The 22442-nt window shown below is 36.0% G+C and overlaps 1 protein-coding gene across 47 annotated transcripts in view; it reads left to right on the forward strand.

Moving 5' to 3' along the window:
- Positions 1-22442, forward strand: part of KCNMA1 (potassium calcium-activated channel subfamily M alpha 1) — a 491027-nt gene that overhangs the window by 289549 nt on the left and 179036 nt on the right. For all 47 annotated transcript variants that reach the window (XM_061450666.1, XM_061450643.1, XM_061450649.1 and 44 more), the window contains one exon: positions 585-696. In XM_061450666.1, the coding sequence (XP_061306650.1) occupies positions 585-696 (112 nt within the window). The remainder of the gene's footprint in view (positions 1-584; positions 697-22442) is intronic.

Below are 22442 nucleotides of genomic sequence, written 5' to 3' on the forward strand. Positions count from 1 at the left end.
ACAAGTTCAAACTATGGTAATCCTTGGCATCTAAATTTCCCAGATTTCATAGGCTGATTTTGTAGTCAGGAGAGAGAAATGACCTTACCCATGGCAAAATTCAAAGGACTACAGTCCTGCTGCAGCCCTGAATTATGCCATATAGGAGTTATCGTGGTGATTACCTCTTGATAGGATGATAATGGGACTGTTTGTAAACTATGATGTATTTAGAAACCAGTGAACAGCAAATATGTGATGAGAGTGTTACCAACATGTTTTGTGTGCCAGAGCAAAGGTGATAGACTTTGAAATATTTTATACTTACCTACCTTTGTAGTATTACTGATACATTGTTATTAAATGTGGAGAAATTTTTTTAAGCATGGCTATTACAACTCATCATATAAATGATCTTCTTACTTAAGTTTTCTGTCTTTGATTTTAATCATAATGTGGTTATAAGCAATGCACAGTACAACATCAGTTACTGCACCACTAACCGTTGGCATTTGATATTTTAGAATAAAAAATATTCCCCATACTTGCAGGTACCATGAGCATAATCTGATTCTTTCATCCCTCCCCCTCTTTCTTTTTTTCAGTTCATAGCAGCCAATGACAAGCTATGGTTTTGGCTAGAAGTTAACTCAGTAGTAGATTTCTTCACAGTCCCTCCAGTGTTTGTGTCAGTATATTTGAACAGAAGTTGGCTTGGTAAGTAAAATAGCTTTTCCTTTTAATAGATGTTACAAAAATACTTAAACTTTGCACATTTTGATGGAGAATTTCATCTTGTGGCATTGTGTAAGCAGAAGAATGTTGCCAAGCTGTTTTTGCAGTGAATTTCCCATTTCAGCAGATGGCTGGGTTATGTCAGAAAAAGCACTTATTAAGTCAGTTTTCTTGTTAGTCATTAATATAATCTCCTACACTAAGTGGTGGTGAACTCCAGCTTGGAAATACTGTGTAACATGAGGCTGTTTTTATAAAATGGGGCATTTGATGCAAGTGTCTCAGCTTACAACCTGAACAGGTGATCCAGATTGTTTATTTATTCACTGAACTGGATTGCCATGAATCATTGTCAACAGTGAAATCAACAAATGTTCTTCACATTTGTTAAATTTTAAATCCACTGAAACAACAAGTTTGGACGATTTGCTCAGACACTTACTGAGCTTAACATTTGTGTATGACTGCTAGGAGTGCATTAGAAAAGAATATGCCACATATAAAAGGGAGTACAAAATTAAGCAGAGAAGACAAAATAAATCAATTAAGCAACATGCATAATGTGGCATAGGAAGTATCTTGTACAAATTGTATATTCTTTCCAGTTACTTAAAGTGAAGGTCAAAATTTGGAAGTTTTTATTCAGGGAAAACTTCCTAAAATTAGATAACATATGAAAGCTCACAATTTAACAATTCATTTCTTCAGAAATACAGGCACTCATTGTTCCTGAAAACTGAAGAGAGTGGTCATGCTAAATGTTTGATATGGAAAGAAAAATAGAAGGTCTTTTATAGTATTACAGTGTTTTCAATTTTGTACATAAGTGCAAAGATGCTAAAATTATTAATGAATCGCTCTTGTACAAAAAGAGATTAATAAATGTGTAACTATGTTTGAGTTCATACTATATGCATCAGCAGTTAGTAATATGCCAAAGAAGAAAGCAGTAAAACAGCCAAAAAAGATCCCTACATATCCTCATACAATTGCTGTCTTTATCGCATACTTCTGTTGTGTATTTAAAACTAAGTAATGCTTTCTGAAGTAGAAAATGTTATATAGTTCCATATTATGATAGAAAATCAAATAAAAAAAAGAAGGTATGTAAATAAATAACAAGCTTATGTTTAAAAGACAGTTGATTTTACTATCTATAACTCAATCCCAGATTCTTTGTATTATATGAATTAAAGGGATGTATTTTCACACTTGAATGCATATCAGAGTTTCCTAGAACTTTGAGATCGAAATCATTGGAGATGAAGGATATCTAAGAGCAAGTACTAGAATCACGGGATCCATAGAAAAGCATTGTGAGATGAGAAAATAGCAAAACCACAAAATTTGGGAAATGAGGCAAAGAGATATTTGAGATGAAAAGTGACTGCATAACTGACTGACTCATGGTGATACAGCAGTCTAACAGTACCAACAGGAGTAATGAGTTTGCCCATTTAGCAGTTTCTGCTGGATAGTTTTACAAGACTTATGTCATTTTGCAGGCGGAGTTAAGCATACTTATATTTATTCATAAGGTTGAAAGGATTTCCATCTCTCTTAATTACACCAATGTCACTTTTTCTTGATTTCTTGTTTATAGTCCCTCTTTATCTGTTTTCTAACTGAGTCATCCTGAGACATTTATCACTGGCTGAGGTGCAGATTTTTTTTATGTAGTCAGCTTATTTACAATGTTTGAGTTTTGCACCTGATTCCACTGTGTTTATTCCAAAGGGGTTTTCACCTTAGGGAAAATCATCCTTAGTGAAATAATGAAGTAATTAAAAAATGTGAATTACTGGGGTCTCTAACATAGCTAAAATTCAGATCAGCAAGTTATTATTTTCATATACTGTAATGAAAGATTTTTTAAGCAAATACACTGAATTGTATTAATGAAGATTGTCTTTTCCTTTACACCATTTAAAGAGATGGCAAAAATTACTCTGCCTGTGGAGCTCATATATTTTGGACATAATATAGATAATACAGTGGCAGAACTGGGTGAGTGGAGGTGAAAAGAGGGTATTCGGACCACATTTACAGCTTCAGGCTTGATGTCTACTTTTCCTTTGTTGTGGTTTAAGCCCAGAGTGGTTTGGTGCCCAACATGGAGAATGAACGGTTGAGATAATGACAGATCTGACCAGAGTGTGTCTAATTGTATTTGTGATAAGCATTCATTTCGGATTAATAGTCACTCATCACAATCCTGGTTTATTGGCTCTCGAAGTTGTTGCTCTTGATCTCAGTTTCAGCATGTCATACCTTGCTTACAGCAGGTATTTGCTGTGTTAGTGTTCATTGGCTGGGGGCCTTGGTCTAAGGTTCTTGTTTCATTGTACTTTATAGTAGTGACTCGTAGTACAATAGAATTATTAATCATGAAACTGATCTGGCTTGCATTCCCAGTGTGGTCACCACCTCTATACTTTGGGAGGTATATAATAGAAGTGTCTAGCAATTACACATCTTTTTTCCCCTCCTTGGGTGGTCAACCCATGAAGGAGATATTCCCTTATGTCCTCAGCCCCCCACCAGACCATTTACAGCATCATTTGAGAGTTCTGAAAGTTTTGAATGGCCTTTAGGTACCCTTGAGACCTGCCTGCTGATTGTAATGGGGATCACCATGTTGGCACACATACAGAGTGTGTTTTATCCACGACCATTTCATCTGATCTCAAAAGTTAAGCAGAGTCGGGTTTGGTCCTTGTCTAGGGTTAGATGATGATATAGGAGGATCAAGACATTTTCCCTGAGGGTGGACAGTCATGAGTGGCAGGGTGTATAAGATAGTATGGGCAAGTATCTAGGCCAGTGGGCCCCTCCAGTACTTTGGAACTTCATGATTAAACAAGTGCAAAATCCAGAAAAATTAGTTAAGCACTTAAATGAGGTGTGTTGTTATTCTGGCCATACTGGAGAGGGACAAATCATGGCAACATGCCTGGGCTTGGCCTATGCTTATAGGGCCTTGTTCAACACTATCCAGCACCTTCAAAAGGAAAAAATTGTCCCTGGATCTGAGGGCAAAGCAAGTCAGCACAGCTACTCCAGCTCCAAGCATAGCAGCTACACCACCCCCAGTGACAAGTACAGCAGCTACCCAAACCCCAACAACAGATACTGCAGACAGTCCAACCACAGTGATAATCACTGCAGCTAAACCAAAGGACCAATTCATGCCAATATCAGTTGTCCATGTATGCAAGGGGAAAAGCAAAGACAAGAAAGATGAAGAAACAAGATGAAGAAGCAATGGCAGTGCACTTACTACCCAGGACAGCATCTGATCGGGGTCATCATCACATGAATAAGAGGAAGAAGAAGAGGTGACTTCTCGACCTCAGACTTCAGCCGAGCTATGGAGTATGCGAAAAGATTTTACCCGTCAACCAGGGGAGCACATCATCACCTGGTTGCTTCGATGCTGGGACAATGGGGCCGATGGTCACAAACTTGAAGGTAGAGGAGCCAAGCAGCTGGGATCACTTGCTAGAGAAGGTAGGGAATTGACAAAGCAATTGCAAGAGAGAAAAAGTCCCTCAGCCTTTGGAGGCAGCTCTTGGCATCTGTGAAAGAAAGGTTTCCATACAAGGACGATGTTATGAGTCATTTGGCCAAGTGGACTACTATAGAGAAAGGCATCCAGTCTCTGAGGGAATCGGCCATCGTAGAGATGATTGATCACATCAAGCCGAATGCCAGAGATGCACCCATAGATCCAGATGAAGGCGAATGCACACGACCCATGTGGCAGAAATTTACACAGAATGCACCATCATCATATGCCCATTCATTGGCAACAGTAACCTGGAATGACATAGTACCACTAACAGTGGATGAAATGGTTCATAAACTCCGAGAGTTCGAAGACAATCTCACCCCTTCCTCATCTCAGCTGTGGAAAAACTGTCCCAGGACCTCAAACAATTGAGGGGCGATCTATCTGATCTATCCAACTCCTCAATTTTTCTCCATTCCTTTGGCAGCAGGTTGCAGGTCACAGTTCGCTTTTACTTGGAGGGGCGTCCAGTAGACTTGGAACCGACTGCCCCAGGGCTGGAAACACAGCCCTACCATCTGCCATGAACTGATCCAGACTGCACCGGAACAGGGGCAAGCTCCAGAACACCTGCAGTGCATTGATAACATTATTGTGTGGGGTGATACAGTGGAAGAAGTCTTTAAGAAAGGGAGGAAAATAATCCAAATCCTGCTGAAAGCCGGTTTTGCCATAAAACAGAGTAAGGTCAAGGGACCTGCACAGGAGATTCAATTTTTGGGAATTAAATGGCAAGATGGACGTCACCAGATCCCCACAGATGTGACCAACAAGATAACAGTATTGTCTCCCCCAGCTAATAAGAAAGAAATGCAATCTTTCTTGGGTATTCTGGGGTTTTGGAGAATGCACACCCCAAATTACAGTTTGATTGTAAGCCCTCTCTATCATGTGACCCGGAAGAAAAATGATTTTAAATGGAGTCCTGAGCAACAACAAGCCTTTGAGCAAATTAAACGAGATAGTTCACGCAGTAGCCCTTGGACCAGTCCAGACCTGGCCAGATGTAAAAAATGTACTCTAGTAACCAAAGAGAATGGTCCTACCTGGAGCCTCTGGTAGAAGGCTCCAGGGGAGACTTGAGGTCAACCCCTCGGCTTTTGGATTTGGGGATACAGAGGATCTGAGGCTAGCTATACCCCAACTGAAAAAGAGATAACTGCTCGGGTCGGGCTGGGTATCAGTCAGCGGGTGGTGAGTGGTTGTATTCTCTTCCCTTGTTATTTCCCTTATATTATTATTATTGGTGGCAGAAGCAGTGGTTTGTGTTATACCTTAGTTACTGGACTGTTCTTATCTCAGCCTGTGAGAGTTATATTCTTTCGATCTCCTCCCCATCCCTCTGGCAGCCGGGGGGGGGGGGGAAGAAGGGGGTAAAAGGGGGAGTGGGAGAGAAGCTGGGCTTAAACCACAACACCTTTTTTATATATATATTTATTTTTTATAAATATATTTATATAGATATTTATTTTATTTTTGGTAATTAATGGCATATCCTTGTGCAGAGGTTGATTCAGAATATGTGATTTCTGGTTCCTGCACCGAGTGTTGCTGTGGAAATAGGATTCATAAGGAGCTTAGCCTTTTAACAAGCCAAATAAATAGGGACTGCTTAATGTTAGGCAATGCAAAAACCATTTAGCAGGTTTGGAATTCAGTGTATCACAATAATTTTTTAACACTTTAAGAATTTATTACTGTTTAAGGACCATACATTTCAAAATTATCTAGGAGCCAAAATACAATACATTGTCTGGAATGTATTGCGCGTCAAGATCTTTCCAATTTATTTCACTATTGATTCACGTTAGTTCAGCTGTAATAAGTTCATCTAAATACTAAACAGAAGGAATGTCACCAGAATGTGGCTCCCTGAATTCACGAGTTCATAAGAACTGTCCTGGTTTACCTAACTGACAATAAAGTACAAACACACAGTTTAAACAGTATTTAAAAAAAACCAAGCTATCCTAACTCAAAAATAAACTTTGCCTTCAGAGCACTAAATGCTTGTAGAAACATATGAGGTATAGCAGAGCACATGTGGTCTGAACATACCATCTTTTAATGTACTACGGTGGAAAGCCAGTGGGTTTTTTTTTTCTTTTCTTATGCTAGTGGAAAAATGCCACCATTCATCTCTTATGTATTCTAAGTATGCAAAGCCTTCGACTTTCCCTGCTACCCGTTTGTGTCCATAAAATGTATTTTTGTATCTTAAAATGCTGTATATGAATAAAATTTTCTATCAGTATTCATAAATCTAATCTTCCACCTAGATTTCAATATACAATCAAAATTCAATGTGCAAAATGGGCCAGATTATGCTTTTCCATTGAAAGGTTTCTAGGAATGCTCAGATGTTCACTGTCTAATGTACAATTAAAGAAGCAATAGTACCTTAAACCTGTAAAATATAAAATTTTGAGATCTGATAAATCCTTCAGAAAAGATTTCTAGGGTATAATTTTTACTAGCATAGGGTAGCATGAGAAAGGGAAGTACATGAGTAGAATACTGCTGGCACATGGAATGATCTATATATTATTGAAAGATTGGGGGGCAGTAAGGAAAGGGAAGAAAATTTTAATGAATCTGTAATTCAGTGATATACGTTACTTCATTGCTTTGCAGTCAAATAAAAATTTCTTACTCTCTGACTTAAAATTGTACAGTTACAAACATTGCTGTGTTTTCTGATGTTCATTTTCATTTAAATCCCCTCGACATTTTTCCAGCACTGTTTTGCGAACAGTAACATTTTTGTAGATGCTTACACATAAACTAAAGCTATGCTTTATAAAATCATAAATATTTCTTGCACAACACTATACAACAAAATTTCTGATAGTGATAGGAGAAAGGTTCTCCTTATTGTCCTATTTCAAGTGCAGGCTTTTGTGGAATGGAGATAATCTTCCAAAGGGAAGAATGATAACAGAAAGGATGGAATTTCTGGCTCTTGAGATTTTACAGGTAATTTTGACAGTTAATTTCTACTGAATTACTTCAATGCATTGCTGAGTCTGGGTACTGTCCTTATAGTGTAAGTGAAGGTAAGCTAAAAAGGTTGTCGGATGAAAATAAAAAAACTGCAATGGGAGGTGTAATGCTATGGTAAAACACATATGTTTTTTTTAACAAAAAGTCATTATGATCTTAGAATCATAGCTAAGTTTCAGATTCAGATCTTTGTTCCTTTGAATAGCTTGCAGTCTGCCAAGCTGGAGAGTCGTGCAAGAAATGAGCATCTTCCAGCTATATTCAGTAATGATATACAAACGTTCTACGCACCACTTAAAACTGTTATGCTATCTTCTGTGATAACTAAAGCAATTCAAATAACTGAAATGCCTTTTATCATGTGCTTTTATGCTTATTAAAAAGGAAATACTGGTTTTATGAGCAGGCTATATTGGAATAAATTGCCTTGGCAGGATGGTATTGTTAGAGGAAGATTAAACATGTAAAATACGATCTTGGCTTCACATTTACAAGGACATGCAAACATGGAACAATTAGCCTTGGAACTACAGGGATTAAATAAAGCCTAATATATGGGTTTGATAGTGTCTCATATTAGTGAATCAGAGAAGTTAAAGATTGAAAAGATTCATTTCCTGTTTCTGATCATGTGATTCATCAATTCTACTGTGCAAAACATCGAGTGAGAGAAACTGTTTGATTCCTAATACATTCCATTGTCATGAAGAATTTTTCATCATCCTTCCCTGACATCCCCTTTAATCTAGGTTGCCTCTGAAGCTGTGCCTTTTTTTTTTTTTTTTTCTCTCCAGAAAATAGTTCAAGATTTGCAGTGGGGAAAGAACACAGACAACAGATGCAAATGTAGACACATGCACAGCACAGAGAACAAATCTCTCTGTGTGTGGTGGTTAGCACACTTATGGAAAAGAGGAAATAGTTTTTTCCAGGTCTTGCTCAAATTCTGTCCAGGTCCCATTACAGACATCTTGATTAATTTTGGATGAAGCTTGTGGTCTCAGTATCAATTCCTGGTCTCAGAAGACTGTTTACAACATCTCTGGTCGTCATTCAGCTATATTTGCAAGTTGGAGAGTGAAATTGCTTTGCCTCTGTGAAAAGAGATAGATAGCTTTAGAGAAAAAACAGTTGTGTTTTAAGATAGTTAAGCTGATGGTGTGATTCCTTCCTGGCCATTCAACAAGTGTGCTTCAAAATGAAGCTTTAGCTAAAAATCTCTGATGTGAAAACATTTGTTTCAATACCCTGTAGACTTTTTTTGATACAAAAAAACCCATAGAACAGCTCAGCTTGAAACCACATTTGAATCAGCAAAACACTTTTCCTTTTGGAAAACATACATTTTAATGGTATACCTAAGTTATACTAACATAGAGCAGTGGTCTGGTGATTAAATTGTAAGAATAGCAATGTGAGAGAGGAAATATGAACTCCAGGACTTTATAATAATTTACTGGCTTTTGATGCATCCACAGGTCTCAAAACTGCACCTTAAATTTGCAATCATTTGCAATTATTTTGTTGGTGAAATATTGTGTATTTCTGCCATCTATTGGCAAAAAATTTGCATACACATTCAAATTCTACAATATTTTCTTACAAAGTTTATTTTCTATGGCTTTCATGCATTTTGTGTCATTTTACGTACATTATAAGTTATTTTATAGGTAGTGGATGCTAAATTCTGTAAGATTTCATAGGAGAATTGTATTTTATATATATGTGATGCAGTACTTCTGTGTGCATTAGCATTTCTTTGTTCATTTCAAATACCTTCAAATAAGTGAATGAAATTAATGAAAATAGTTCTGAATACTCAATCTGAGTGGTGATTTGTCAGTAATATGCTATTGAATGGACTGTATCACATTTTTATTATATTGAAGAGAAGAAGTTCTTGCTTTCTTCTCAATACCCTTATCAGTTCAGTTTTCACAGAATGTTTTGTCAGGGTACCAGTTAAAGTGGTACTTCACAACAGGCTTTTGAGTTGTTACAGTATTAATAGCAAAAGGTAACCTTGTGATAAATATGTATTTGTCGTAACATCTGCAGTGAATTCTTGGGAATAATGTTGCATGCAGTTGTGGTAATATGCTGCTTCTCATTTCTCCACTAATAAGTCAAACAAGTTATCCAAAGGACATTGGAGTATGGGAGCACAAGGACAGTACTACTCTCAATGTCATATGAGTTCCTGACATCTAGCTGACATTTGTAGAAACTGTGTGCTTGCTTCCCTACAACTCTGAATTCAGAGTAAACTGGAAAACATAAATCATCCTCTGTTCCCAGTCCATCACTGTGTGTGAGTGATACTGAACGCTGAATAGAAAACTGACTCTAAATTTATTCTGTTTTCTATTCTACTCTGATTGGGAGTGACCATAGGTAGGGGTGTACCTTGATTTCTCCTTTGTGAATGAGTGGCAGGTTTAGCCCAAAAGTAGCCATACTGTGTAAATGTTGAGGAGCTATTGCAAGTTAATATCATAGCTGCTACCAGTTACATTGCTTTAAATTAAAGCGCTTCTTAATTTATCTGGATGGATAACTGACATCTTGCATCTTTTCTCCTCTTATCTCCTTCAGAGAAGAAAAACTTGGTTGAGCAGATATACATCTTTAGTGGGGGGGGGGGGGGGGAAGTCTTATGTTTATAGTTACCTATAAATAAATGTGTTCCATCCTGCTTTATACGTGATCTCACACCCTGCTTGTCACTAGCTTGTTCTCTTCATTATCAAGCATTACATCCTCTAGTATCACTGGTTAGCTTTATTAATGTGGATTTTACTTTTCTTCCAGACTACTAATAAAAGTATTAAATAATTTAAGATCAAGAACATATCCCTGACAAGATTCTCAGGGAACATAGCATCATAGAATCATAGAATGGTTTGGGTTGGAAGGAGCCTTAAAGATCATCTGGTTCCAGTCCCTGTGCAGGGACACCTTCCACTAGACCAGGTGGCTCAAAGCTTTAATCCATCCTGGCCTTGGACACTGCCAGGGATCCTCAAATGAAGACTACCCAAACTCTACAGTTTTATCTTTAATAGAATGTAGAATCATGTTCTAAAAGAAAAAAAGAAACATTCTCTCAAACTGCTTCAGGAAACCATAATTAACTTATGCTGTCTTTTGGCATTTGTATTCCTTTGCAGAAGGGATATTTAAAAATACTACTTGTAGTGTCCAAAAAGATCATTGCGTTAGCATTAGTCCATGTTTTCTTGAGCTACCTACAGTGCATGACTAACCTGCATACTTTCCTTAATGGTAATATGAGAGATAAGATGAATTTTTTTATTTAACTATTTGTTCTTTATCTTCAAAAGTCAGCTGAAAGACCAGTTGAATATACAATTTTGTGGCTTGGCTTCAAGATAGTGTGTTAACTTATACTTTGCAGGCATTCAATCTATTCATTATACATTATCCAGTGACTTTTCCTCCTGATATCTTCTTTCACTGAATTCTTAGTAACTGTTTTTTTCTTAAATACATTTAGTCTGAATAATGTTGTTGCATTCTGATCTTCTCAACTTTGCATTTTCAGTGCTTGTTGCATACACTATTTTATACTTTGTAAGCAATCTAGTTAATATCTGCATAAGCCTCAAATAAGTCCTTAAACATGAGAGTTTATATACTGGTAATTTTTACATAAATTATATGATTTCTGGTGTCTGGTTTTGGACATTAGTTCATTTTGTATTTCTGAGCATCTGACTTCTGCAGCATGGCTTAAAGCATCTCTTATCATCTGGCCTAATTATACTCAAATGTCCATGTAGCTCTCATTAATTCAGCATCAGTTTTTCTCATTTGTTCTGTGGTGCATGAGACTTGGTTTATGTGGAATTAAGAAACGCAGTTAAAGTAATTAGAAAAACACCCAACCTAGCCATGGAACTCCTGACCGTTCTGTAAAACTGAATTAGTCAAATATATCCTGTTGAAACTGAAACTGATACAAACTAATGCAAAGATAATTGGAATTTCACTAGAAATATTAGAAGTTAGGAATTCCATATGAGACTTTAGAAAGTTCATATAATGGCTGTTTTTATCAACTATCAGAGAGCTGTGGATGAGCTTAAGTACTGAACTGACGCTGGAAGTTCATGTAAACAAGACCGTTCATATCCTTTCAATAATATTTTGTCAATTCCTTCACTCAACTTTATATATAAAGTCAAGAGATGATTTGAGTAAGATTTTCACTCTTATAATTCTGAACTCAAATGGGAAGATTTCATTAACAAATTCACTCAGATGCACTGCTTGACCATCACCTGACAGGCTCAAACCCCATTGTGATTAGGCAAGATTTCTTCCTGTGCTTCTGTGCTTCTGGTATAAATATGAGCAAAATTCTGACCTTTTGGAAGTGGATGGGTAATATTATAACAATGTATAACAATAACAATTATAACAATGCTACATCACTCCTCAGTCTGTTGCTTGATCCAGTTAAATTTTTGCAATTCCAGTAATTTGCCATGCAAAATCAGGTGACATGTAGAGAAGGAAAATTTGGGATATAGAGAGAACTGTTCTTTCAGCTAAAGTATTTAAGAATATTTCTGAGGATTTGGACCACAGAATATTTATACCATCTGGCAGAGCTTCATACAATATTGACTTAAGTCAAGAAAGCAGTATCTTTCATGGTTTTCTACTTTTTGCCACTTGTTTCACATTAATTTTTGAATGCCTAAGGTTCTCTACTACTTCTGTATTTATAGTGTCCATGCTTATGTTATGCAGGGCTTATTCTTGATTCCCTTCTTACCCTAGACATGTAGCATTCATTAATCTTGTTATTGCCTTCAGCAGTATTTAATTTCGTACTGTCTCAAATTCTAAATAATAAAATAAAAATAGAACCATGGCAGAGAAAATCTAGTCCATAAATGTAAGGACATTTCTCTGTACCACAGAAGCGTCTCTGAAGTTACTGACTCCTGTATAACTACTTGCAATGCAGTGGTGTACCTGATGGACTGCCAGAAAGTCTTTGCCAGTAAAGCTAATGATGCTCAGAGGTCACTATTTGCTTGTTCTTTGTCAGTACAGGCTTTTGGATCTTTCTGCGGCTTTCCCATTTCTTCTGTTCAGAGAACTTTTTAATCTGAAGCAGTGTTAAATAAGCTGCTACTAAACTTTGGAATATGCTTTCTTCTGGTCAGGCATTTAGTTTTTAATTCTTTTTATTTTTTTATTTTTAATTTTTTTAAATGATACAGATTTTATGTAGTCTTATGTTAGTTGTAAAACATTTCATTTTAAGTCTATCTACCGATCTTCTTTGATTTGTTAGGTATATGAAGCCTAAGAATTTGAATTTTCTTGTTATTTAGGTTCCAACTATCGGACCTTATCTTTTGCTGAAATATTGGAAAAGCAGCCTATTTGACTTTATAATCTCTTTTATAGTAAAAATATAGCAGATGGCAGATAAAGATCAAAACGCAATAATAGATCTTTTAATTTAAAAGTAGCATTTAAGAGTAGAAAAATGTGGGTTGTGGTTTTCTACATAACCAAAGCTTCTAATATATAAACCTTTTTCTTTTTATTTTTTATCTTAAAGCTATTTTATTATTTCAGTTGCAGGGAAATTATTTTGCCTTCTTTTTAAATCAGCTTCTAGAAGTAAGGCAGATGGAAGCATGCTGTACAGGGGCAGGTCTAGTACACAGCATTTTGTTCAGCATTATCCTGCAAGAAGTTCTATTTTTATTAAAAATAATAGTATTGTAGCATCACTGTGGATGCTTAGCGGAAAAGAATTGGCCCTGTAGTATCTTAAGGGTCAAGTTCAATTTAAAGAGGTATGCATTCACATCAGGGTATTTGGAGATGATAATCTGCATAATCAAAAGGAAACTGTTGTAGTCTTTCATAAACAAAGATGACTGAAGTCAAAAGGGTTTAGTCTATTGTAGTATGAGATTTACAAGGTGCTCAAAACTTTCCAGTAGTTGTTTCTCGTTTATCACCTAGTTAATCTGCTGCTCGGTATAAATTAGCTATTAGCTTTATTGTCTTCCTAATTGCTGGTTATGTCTTTCTTTGAACAACTCCTTACTGTGTGGAATATTTTCATTTGGAACTGTAGGAGGTTTTGTGTTCGGGTGTGCTCATGTGTGTATATGCACTACAGAGATACACTGGTTACTTTTCAGCCACTGTGCATCCTGCCAGTAATGCCAATCTCATTCATTTGTACCAGCCCCTTGGTCATTCAAAGTGTCATGTACTTGAAGATGTTGAATTTTTCGGTTGTACTGGACACAGGGGATGTGGATGCATACCTCCATAGCGTAGCAGAAAGGTCTTTTACTGCTGTGAAATAGCTGTAAAGTTAGTGGCCCAGTATGTCATTGATACTGTGTGCTAATGTCAGAGTGAATATTATTTTCATATTATATCAGTTTGCTCACTTTTACTGAATTCTGACCTGGGAGGTTTATCTCTGAGGTACCTCAAGTGAGTCAATGAAATTCAAGAATATAGGAACTCTTCAGCGTTATGACGGATGAAGAAATAATCCCAGTGGGATAAATGTAAAATTCTAATAATTTGAATGCCTTTCACAACCTTCATATTTATTGTTTTTTTCAAAATTCAACCTTTGCAACCCTTTTGTATTCAATATCCAAACTCTATAGTTATTAAAATTCTAAATCCTATGAGGATTCTTACCAATGTTCTGTTATGTAAAGGCTGATTATTTAGAAGTACACTTTTTAATTATGTACAGAAGGGATTAATTATGTATGTAATGAAAATATTTGTTATTATTAAGTATAAAAAATTCTGTTGTAGATATAAATTGTATATACCTTTATATAATCTAATTGTATAAAATGTGAAAACTTCTTAAATCATAGTTAATGAAGTGCTTAACAAGGGCCAGATATGCAGTTAGGACAATGCTAAATTAAAAATCCATCATTTTTATAGTAGTGAGTTTGCAGGCAATATATATCATGAGGGTATATCATGAGGGTATGGCAGTCAGTGAGCATCTGAATCTCTACATGTAAAATATTGCAAGTATATATTCAAATGAGATGGGATAATTTGTAAAGAAAATAGTGTGACCTCAGCTTTTATTTTCTATTAAGTTCTATGGTAACACAGAGTTTGGTTACTTTTGCATTGGTTCGCTCTCCTTCCTATTGTGGGGAAAGTGTAGATAACAGCACTGTAGAAGAAGAGATATCTACAAAATAAAAACAAACCAAGATAGATCCTCTTTTTCTCTTGAAGTTCATCTAAAGAAAATAATATACAATTGTATTCATGGCAGATTGTATGAGAAATACAGTGAAAAATAACAAATGATACGTAGATTTAGAGAAATGTCATCTAGGAAAATGTCAGACACCTCCTTTTCTAGGCACTGGTTCTAATCTGTTCTGATAGTGTTTAGAAAATGTCCTTCTCCATTCTTAGTCATTTGGTAACATTGACCTATTTAATACAAGCATTTGTGTGCACTTGAAACTCCATGAGAATTTGCTTTACAGTAGGTGCATCACAGACAAATTCTCTGTCTGACATGAAGGAGGTGATCCTGCCCCTTTACTCTGCTGTTGTGAGACCTCACCTGGAGTACTGTGTGCAGTTCTGGTGTCCTCAACATAAAAAGGACATGGAACTGTTGGAACAAGTCCAGAGAAGGGCCACGAGGATGATCAGGGGACTGGAGCACCTCCTGTATGAAGATAGGCTGAGAAAGTTGGGGCTGTTCAGCCTGGAGAAGAGAAGGCTGCGTGGAGACCTCATAGCAGCCTTCCAGTATCTGAAGGGGACCTATAGGGATGCTGGGGAGGGACTCTTCATTAGGGACTGTAGTGATAGGACAAGAGGTAATGGGTTAAAACTTAAACAGGGGAACTTAGATTGGATATAAGGAGGAAATTCTTTCCTGTGAGGGTGGTGAGGCACTGGAATGGATTGCCCAGGGAAGTTGTGAATGCTCCATCCCTAGCAGTGTTCAAGGCAAGGTTGGACGAGGCCTTGGGCGATATGGTTTAGTGGGAGGTGTCTCTGCCCATGGCAGGGGGGTTGGAACTAGATGATCTTAAGGTCCTTTCCAACCCTAACGATTCTATGATTCTACGATTCTATAATATGAAGAGAGAAGTTTCAAGTGCTACAATGTTGCTCCCTTTACTGGATCTGTTCTTGATTACATGTTAGTCCTGAACTGACACTTCAGTTCTCGGACTTTGTATTTAAACATGATACAAAACTGAATAGGTGAAGGTTATTTATTAGTACTAGCATAGGGTGAAATAAGGGATATTGATAAGTGGTATATGAACCTCATGACAGCTGTATTTCTGAAAAGCAGTTAAAACATCATGATCTTTGAATTCTGTGAAATTTTGTGCCTTAATCTGACAGTTGGTATGAAATATTCTGTTTGTTGTTATTACATTATAAATTTACACCATGTGCAAAGAATCATTCTCTACACTGACTGGAGAATGATCCCTTCTTTTGAACAGGCATACATATTTTGTGAAGTTTGGCACCCATCTGGTCAGAAAACAGATTTTTTTTTTTTTCACTAGTATTGTTTTGTGGTGTGTCATTTTCATAATAATTTTTTTCCATAATTAATGCATCTATATATATATCTGCTCATATCCTTTAAATATTTTCTTAGTGCAATACAAGGGCTAAGGAAGATTCAATGGCTAGGATGTATTATATCACACCAGTTGATCAAACTGAAATATTTGACTCCTTTTCAAGCCTTATTTCATAGTATGCTCATTGTTTCTTCAGCAGTTATGGCCTGTGTCTTGTGACTCAGAGTAGCAAAGACAGGCAGAATTGCAAGTCTTTTTTTAAACCAGCATCCTGCAGCATGAGTCAGGCTTTAGATCTGACTTTTGTCCTTCCTTTGCCTTTGTTTTTATCATTTGTCCTGTTTTATTGTTACTGCCTCTCAGAATTGCATATTCCTGATTTTAGTGCGGTTTGTTTCTGATGAATGCCAGGGAAAATGATACAAGATACTAACCTGTCATTCTTCAGGAGGCAAAACTATTTTTTATTGAGTTGTAATGGGCACTTTAGAAAACAAGCCCCAAGTTTCCAACCTTCAGTTGCAACTCTCTGCAAGGTTAGCTGGCTGAGGCATAACCACTTATTTCAGCAATCACTTATTTCATCTTAGTTTTAGTATCATCAGCAGTAAAGTGTCTAAATACTCTATTCTTCAAAACTCAATTTAAAAAAGACATATTTTGCACACTTTTTAAGTATAGGGTTTTGTATCTAGAATGGATTATGCAACTGTAAGAATAAAAACATAGAAGAACAATAGACAAATACATTCCTTTTCTCTCTAGCTCTTTTTTTCCATGAAGTATGTATGAATATTGTTTATCTTTCCATTCATGCTTTCAGCCTTTTGTTACAAAAAGGCACCACCATCAGTTTGGTGCGATAATACTTACTTTGAAAAATATGATGTTTGCAGTATAATACAGTCTGATTTTATGTAAAGATCTGCTATTCATTCACTACTGGATATATTTCTGCTTGTCTCATGGAATACAGCAAAGTCATTGCCTGAAGTGGTATAAAGTGGCAAAGTTAATGTTTGCATACCTAGTGACTGGTTTTGTTATTGCTAGTGCCAAGTTTTGGGTTTTTTTTTAAATGATTAATATTTTTACCCTTTCTGAAACAGAACCAATGAAAATCTTACTGGTTATAGGGAAGTACCTAGCTCCTGCGTAGCCAAAGGTGAAGTGGAGCTCAGCTGCAAAAAAGCCTTGCTTTCTTCTCCTGCATATTTGAGATTGCTAGTTTCATATTTGGATGAATTTTAAAAGGAAGCTGTCATTTAATTGTGGCAATACATCCATAAGTATATCAGTCCATTTTGTATGGCACATTCAGGGAGGGTCATGGAGGGATATGCTTCAAGGATACAATCCTCTTGAGAATATTGAAAACTTCACTTGTAACATACTTTAAATAGCTTGGGTTCATTGAAGGTACAATAGGGTTTACAACTTTGTGTGGCTCTGTGATGCTGAATAGTGCTTCTCAGGAAAATATGTCATCATCCTGCTGCTGCTGAAGATTCATATTCTTTAGCTTGTGGAACAGGTTTATTTTAGATTTATTTCCCATTATATCATTTAATTCATGTTTTCAGATTTATTTCCCATTATATCATTTAATTCATGTTTTCAGATTTTGATGGATGCAACGGATTTAGCAGTGCACTGACAGAAAAAAAAAAAAAAGGGGAAAATTGGTAAAAATGTGGCTGTGCCAGGGAGCTGAGATAGTTAAAGGAATACTGTCAAATTACTAAACCCTAATGTAGGTTATGTAAGCTGAACAGCTCGGCTCTTGCTCATGGACACTGTTTTTCTTTAGATGTTGCAGGCTTGCAAGGTAAATGGACTTTACACCCTAACATTTGCTCTATTAAGTACAAAGGACACTAATGGTAGGTTTAAAATTGGATATTAACAAGATTATAATACTATTCAAGATAAAATACAAAAAGAAAGAAAAGTATGCTTTATATGGTAGAAAAGAAGTAGAGCATTCTCTCAGTTTGAGCTGTGCAAGATGTGGTTAGTAACACAGAGAAGTACTACCTTGTTCAGACCTTTCCAATTTGAGAGGAATTATTCAAATGCTCACAGATATATTAGATACGTGTCTCCATGCATACGTAAAGAATCCAAAACTATTCCTACTAGACTTGGTGGAATTATACTGTTGTGACTTTTAGGAACGCAATCAGGTTGTTTGTAAGAACCTAGTGTAAAGGTTACAATGTAAAGCAGTCACGGAAGTGGTTTGCCTCTGAATCACTCACTGCATATTACTTGAAATTTGTGTGTACTGTTCTCCACATTTCTATATTTGGCATTATCACACTTTAATAACATTTCCAAAATACTTTGTGATTCTGCGCATTTCCTATAAGCACATGGTGCAGTCTATTTTTGTTTCTGTTTTGCACTATAGTCCAGATGGCATTCATATATATTTGGCATATATGTCTTTGTGGCTCCTCTGGAGACAACAAATAAGAATGGTGAGCATATTCCTCGAAATGAAGACAGCTATTCAAGATAAAGTTTGTATGTTAAAGCAGGAAAGTTCACTAAGAAAGCATATCATATATCATGGAAGGTAATAGCTCACATTTCCATTTTATTTTAAAGAGCTTTTTCTGATTGAATGAGATGGTAATTCACTGAACAAAAATCCAGTTTTGTGAATATTCACAGAGCATGTCTGTTTGAGGGAACTAATGCACACTATTCTTTGTGCTCTTGCTTGATGGCTAAATGTTTTGGGGTGTTTTTTTGTTTGTTTGTTTGGTTTTTTTTTTTCTTCCTTCAGTAATATAGCTGTCATTAACTGGGATTAGGTGAAGGGTTGTTGTGTGTGTGTAAGGTTTTTTTCTATTTATTTCATCTGGGATAAGTCCTGGAAGAGTTGGCAGATTATGTGACCTCTGCCTTCTGCATACTAGCTTTAGCTGAAAGACAGATATGTAAAGCTGCCAAAGAAAATAATACACAGTAAACATGTACATGAAGTGCAAGAACTATATTCTTTATGGAGTACCTGTTCATTCTAAGTGAACAGCATCATGTTTGTGGGTTTTGGATCAATGGGTGTGGTTCTTTGGTGTATCTGAAAGAAGCTTATGTGGTAATATCCGGATAGAAGGTGGCTTTTAAGCTCTAATACATCACAGATCAGAGGAGCATCTGCACTGCCCGCCTGCTTCTGTAATTTGTTTTGCCCATCCAGTTTATAATACTCAGTCTGTTTTGTGAGGCTGAGTTTTGTGTTTGAATTAATTCTGTTTGCTTCATGCTAACAGAAGTGGACTAGATTATATTGAATTATCATTTGATAACAACATGTAAAGGTGAACTTTGCATTGTCCTGTGTTCAGTTAAATAAATCTGCTTCCAAAGAGAAGTTCTCTTAAAGAAAGAGCTCTGAGCTGTCTCTCCATATTGATACTGAATTAGTGAAAAGAAGGGTAAATGTATGACTGTCTTCGTTATTAGTGGATGCTGTGACTGAAGAGTGGACCGCAATACTTATGTGCAGTGTTTCTGAAGCTGAAGATAGTCATGATTTCCAGCAAGATTTTAGTCTACCACAACCCTTCTGGGGGCACTCGTACTGAAACTTATAAAAGTACTAGAAGGCGTAAAAAATCTCTTGGAGAATTATTCCAAAATGGATATCGTGTCAAAGCTGGGCATAATATCCCTGAAAAGGAAGAGCAACATACTTTCCGAAACTCCTTGGTGTCTTGCTATAGGGTCGGCTCGTACTGGGGTAAGGTCCAACTCTAAACTTTTCTTCAAAATTGTAGTTTGTGAATTCTGCCTCTGGTGCTTGTGTTATTCTCTTCTAAAATATGTATTTAATTTTTCAACTTCAAGATAATGCTACATCATTATTTAGAAAAAATCTTCTGTAATGTGCTTATTTCTCCCTCATCAAGGGGATTCCCCAAGAATCAAGTAATTCAGTCTTTATTGATGGAATTATTAAGATTTTTTTTTAAGAACTGATGTAATTATTCACAGATGTAAAAGTAAGCTAAAGAAATGTGCAGTGGAGAGATTTATTAGCAAGTCTTTGGTACAGCATTTTTTGAAAGTAACTAGAAAACAATCTATGTAGATTTGGAACTTCATGCAATTTTACTGTCCTGGTTTGTAGGATATTGATGTTTTCATGCTGTGGGCTGGTTTCCCTGCTTGTACATTGGCATAACAGAATATTCATAATCAGAATATTCTGGCAGCATTGCTTCCAAGGCATGGCAGATTTCTTTTCCTCCTATGCTGTTTCTTCTTATTTTGTTCTTTGAGCTTTCGTTTTCAAATCTATAAGGAATGGAATCTCAGGTTGCTCTGCTGCACTGTGTGAAGACATTCAGGATAGGATTATTTTGCATCCTAAAAATGTCTCCTCCATTGTATGTGTCTCAGAAGAGGTTCTGATTTCCTAAATATGGATTCTGGCTTGTTCAGTCTTCAGTAAACCATACAGTCTTAATGAAATAGAGGGTAGAAGTAGCCGTTGGTAGGTTTGATGAAGATACCATTCTGATGAGTGGGTGAATGGTTTGTCAGTAATAGAAATTGAATACAGAATCTCTGTGTATTGAATCCTTCTACAATATTTTGGATCTACTGTTGTCAATAAGCAAGAAGCAGAATCGTGGCAATAATAAAGGGTTTATGTTTATCATTGTTGAGAAACAATGTAAGGATCGGAGCTATTCTGGTAGATTGACCTCATGTCGAATGAAGAATTATCACAATTCCTGTTTGTGTTTTTGAAATCTCGTTAAAGACAAATAAGTTTAGTTGTTATGATTTCTCCATTTAATTTTTTTTACTTTTTGTGAGGGGGATGGGTGTTAACCTATGGGTAATTCGGATTCCTGCTGTATATTAATCCAGTAGAAAGCATCAGTTTAGCAGAGAGACTGAAAAACTGACACAGGAAGATACCATGTTTCAGCACATTTAAGACTGTAAAGTCAAGGAAAGCTTGAAATAATGTTTGGGGGGTTTTCTGTAAACTCTGTAGAGAAAATAATTTTCTACTGTAGTTGCATTGTTACTGGCACGTAGTTTATCAGTCATGTTTATATCACTGTTCTTGTCTAGAGTATCCCTTTTACTGAGTCCGTAGTAAAGAGTCAGGAAACAATAGCTGGAGAATATTTGCACCTCACAGAACTGAACAAGTGCATAGTGAAATTAATAAAAATGCTTCTGTTGTATTCTAGGTCAGTATTTCAACATAGTATATGTTTCCTATTGCAGATATAATTTCTGCAATGTTTAAGGCTGATTTCATGGTTTTGAGCAGTATTTGCCCTCTGTTAGTGACCCTTCAAAACTGGCCTGCAAGTGGATATGTCAAATTTTCATATTCATTCATAAGTGTTTAGACTTTCAAGAGGTAGGCATTTGATCTCCACCTAAAATCAGGTGCATTTCTTGGAGGGAGGGAGAGTTGGTGTTTGTTTGGGTTTTGTTTTCAGTTTGTTTGTTTTTTTTAATTCCAGGTTGGACACTCAGAATCTGAAATAATATTACACCCCACATGTTATCCAGGACATTACCTAGTAAAATTAATGGAATGTATTACACACATATATAATATATATTACACATATATATAAAAATACAATATTTATATGTATATGTGAATATGTATAATAAATAAAAATACTATATATATGTAAAATAATATATATTACACACATATCTTACATTCTTTTCAGTGTACTTTGAAAATAGTCTGTTAACCCTACAGCAATGCAGATAGCTAAACAAATATTTTCACAGTAAAAAAGTAATCCTGTGGTATACTTGGAGATTCATTTGAATCATCATACCTACAACTCAAATTATACTATTAGAAGCAGAAACTATTAACTAAAATTCCTTGTCTCATATTGTTAAAGGAATTTGCTTTGATGATCGTAGGTTTTTTTCTGGTATAGAAATCTATGAATCTCGTATCTTTTTCCTGGACATGGTAGCTGAAATAAACTCCAGCTCAAAAGCATTCTTTAGTCATCCATTTAGAAACAAAAGACTGACAAACTGAAGAGGCCCTTTGTTATATCTCTGTATTTTTCCTATGATTAGAGAGATTTCCTAGGTAAATTGAAACTTTTGATACTTTTTTAAAATAAATTGTAATAGATTATATCGTATTCCAGTCAGATTCCATAGGAACATTCCAATATAAAAGTTCTTGCCAAGAAAAAAATGAGTGACATGATGGAGACAAAGCAACAAGCACTTCTTGAGCTTTCCATTCAACAGTGTCCAAATAACTTAAGCAGGCTGGATTCTATGAAATGTGCAAAATTAGAACAAACTTTCCTGTAATGCATGAGAAACCCTATCTAAACTATCAATTATAGAATTTAAATGAAAACCAGTTTTATGGTTATTTCATATTAAAAGAAATTATTTCCCCCACATATATAAAATACATTACCAAATATTGCTATGGAAAGAAATGTGCATATTTGTATATGTAGCTGAGACAGCTTTAGGAAAATGAGAATTTTTGT

This window comes from Pezoporus flaviventris, unplaced genomic scaffold (assembly GCF_033815535.1).
Source record: "Pezoporus flaviventris isolate CSIRO_AGI_PZ_B2104156 unplaced genomic scaffold, CSIRO_AGI_Pfla_v1 ptg000001l, whole genome shotgun sequence".
NCBI classification, from domain to species: domain Eukaryota; kingdom Metazoa; phylum Chordata; class Aves; order Psittaciformes; family Psittacidae; genus Pezoporus; species Pezoporus flaviventris.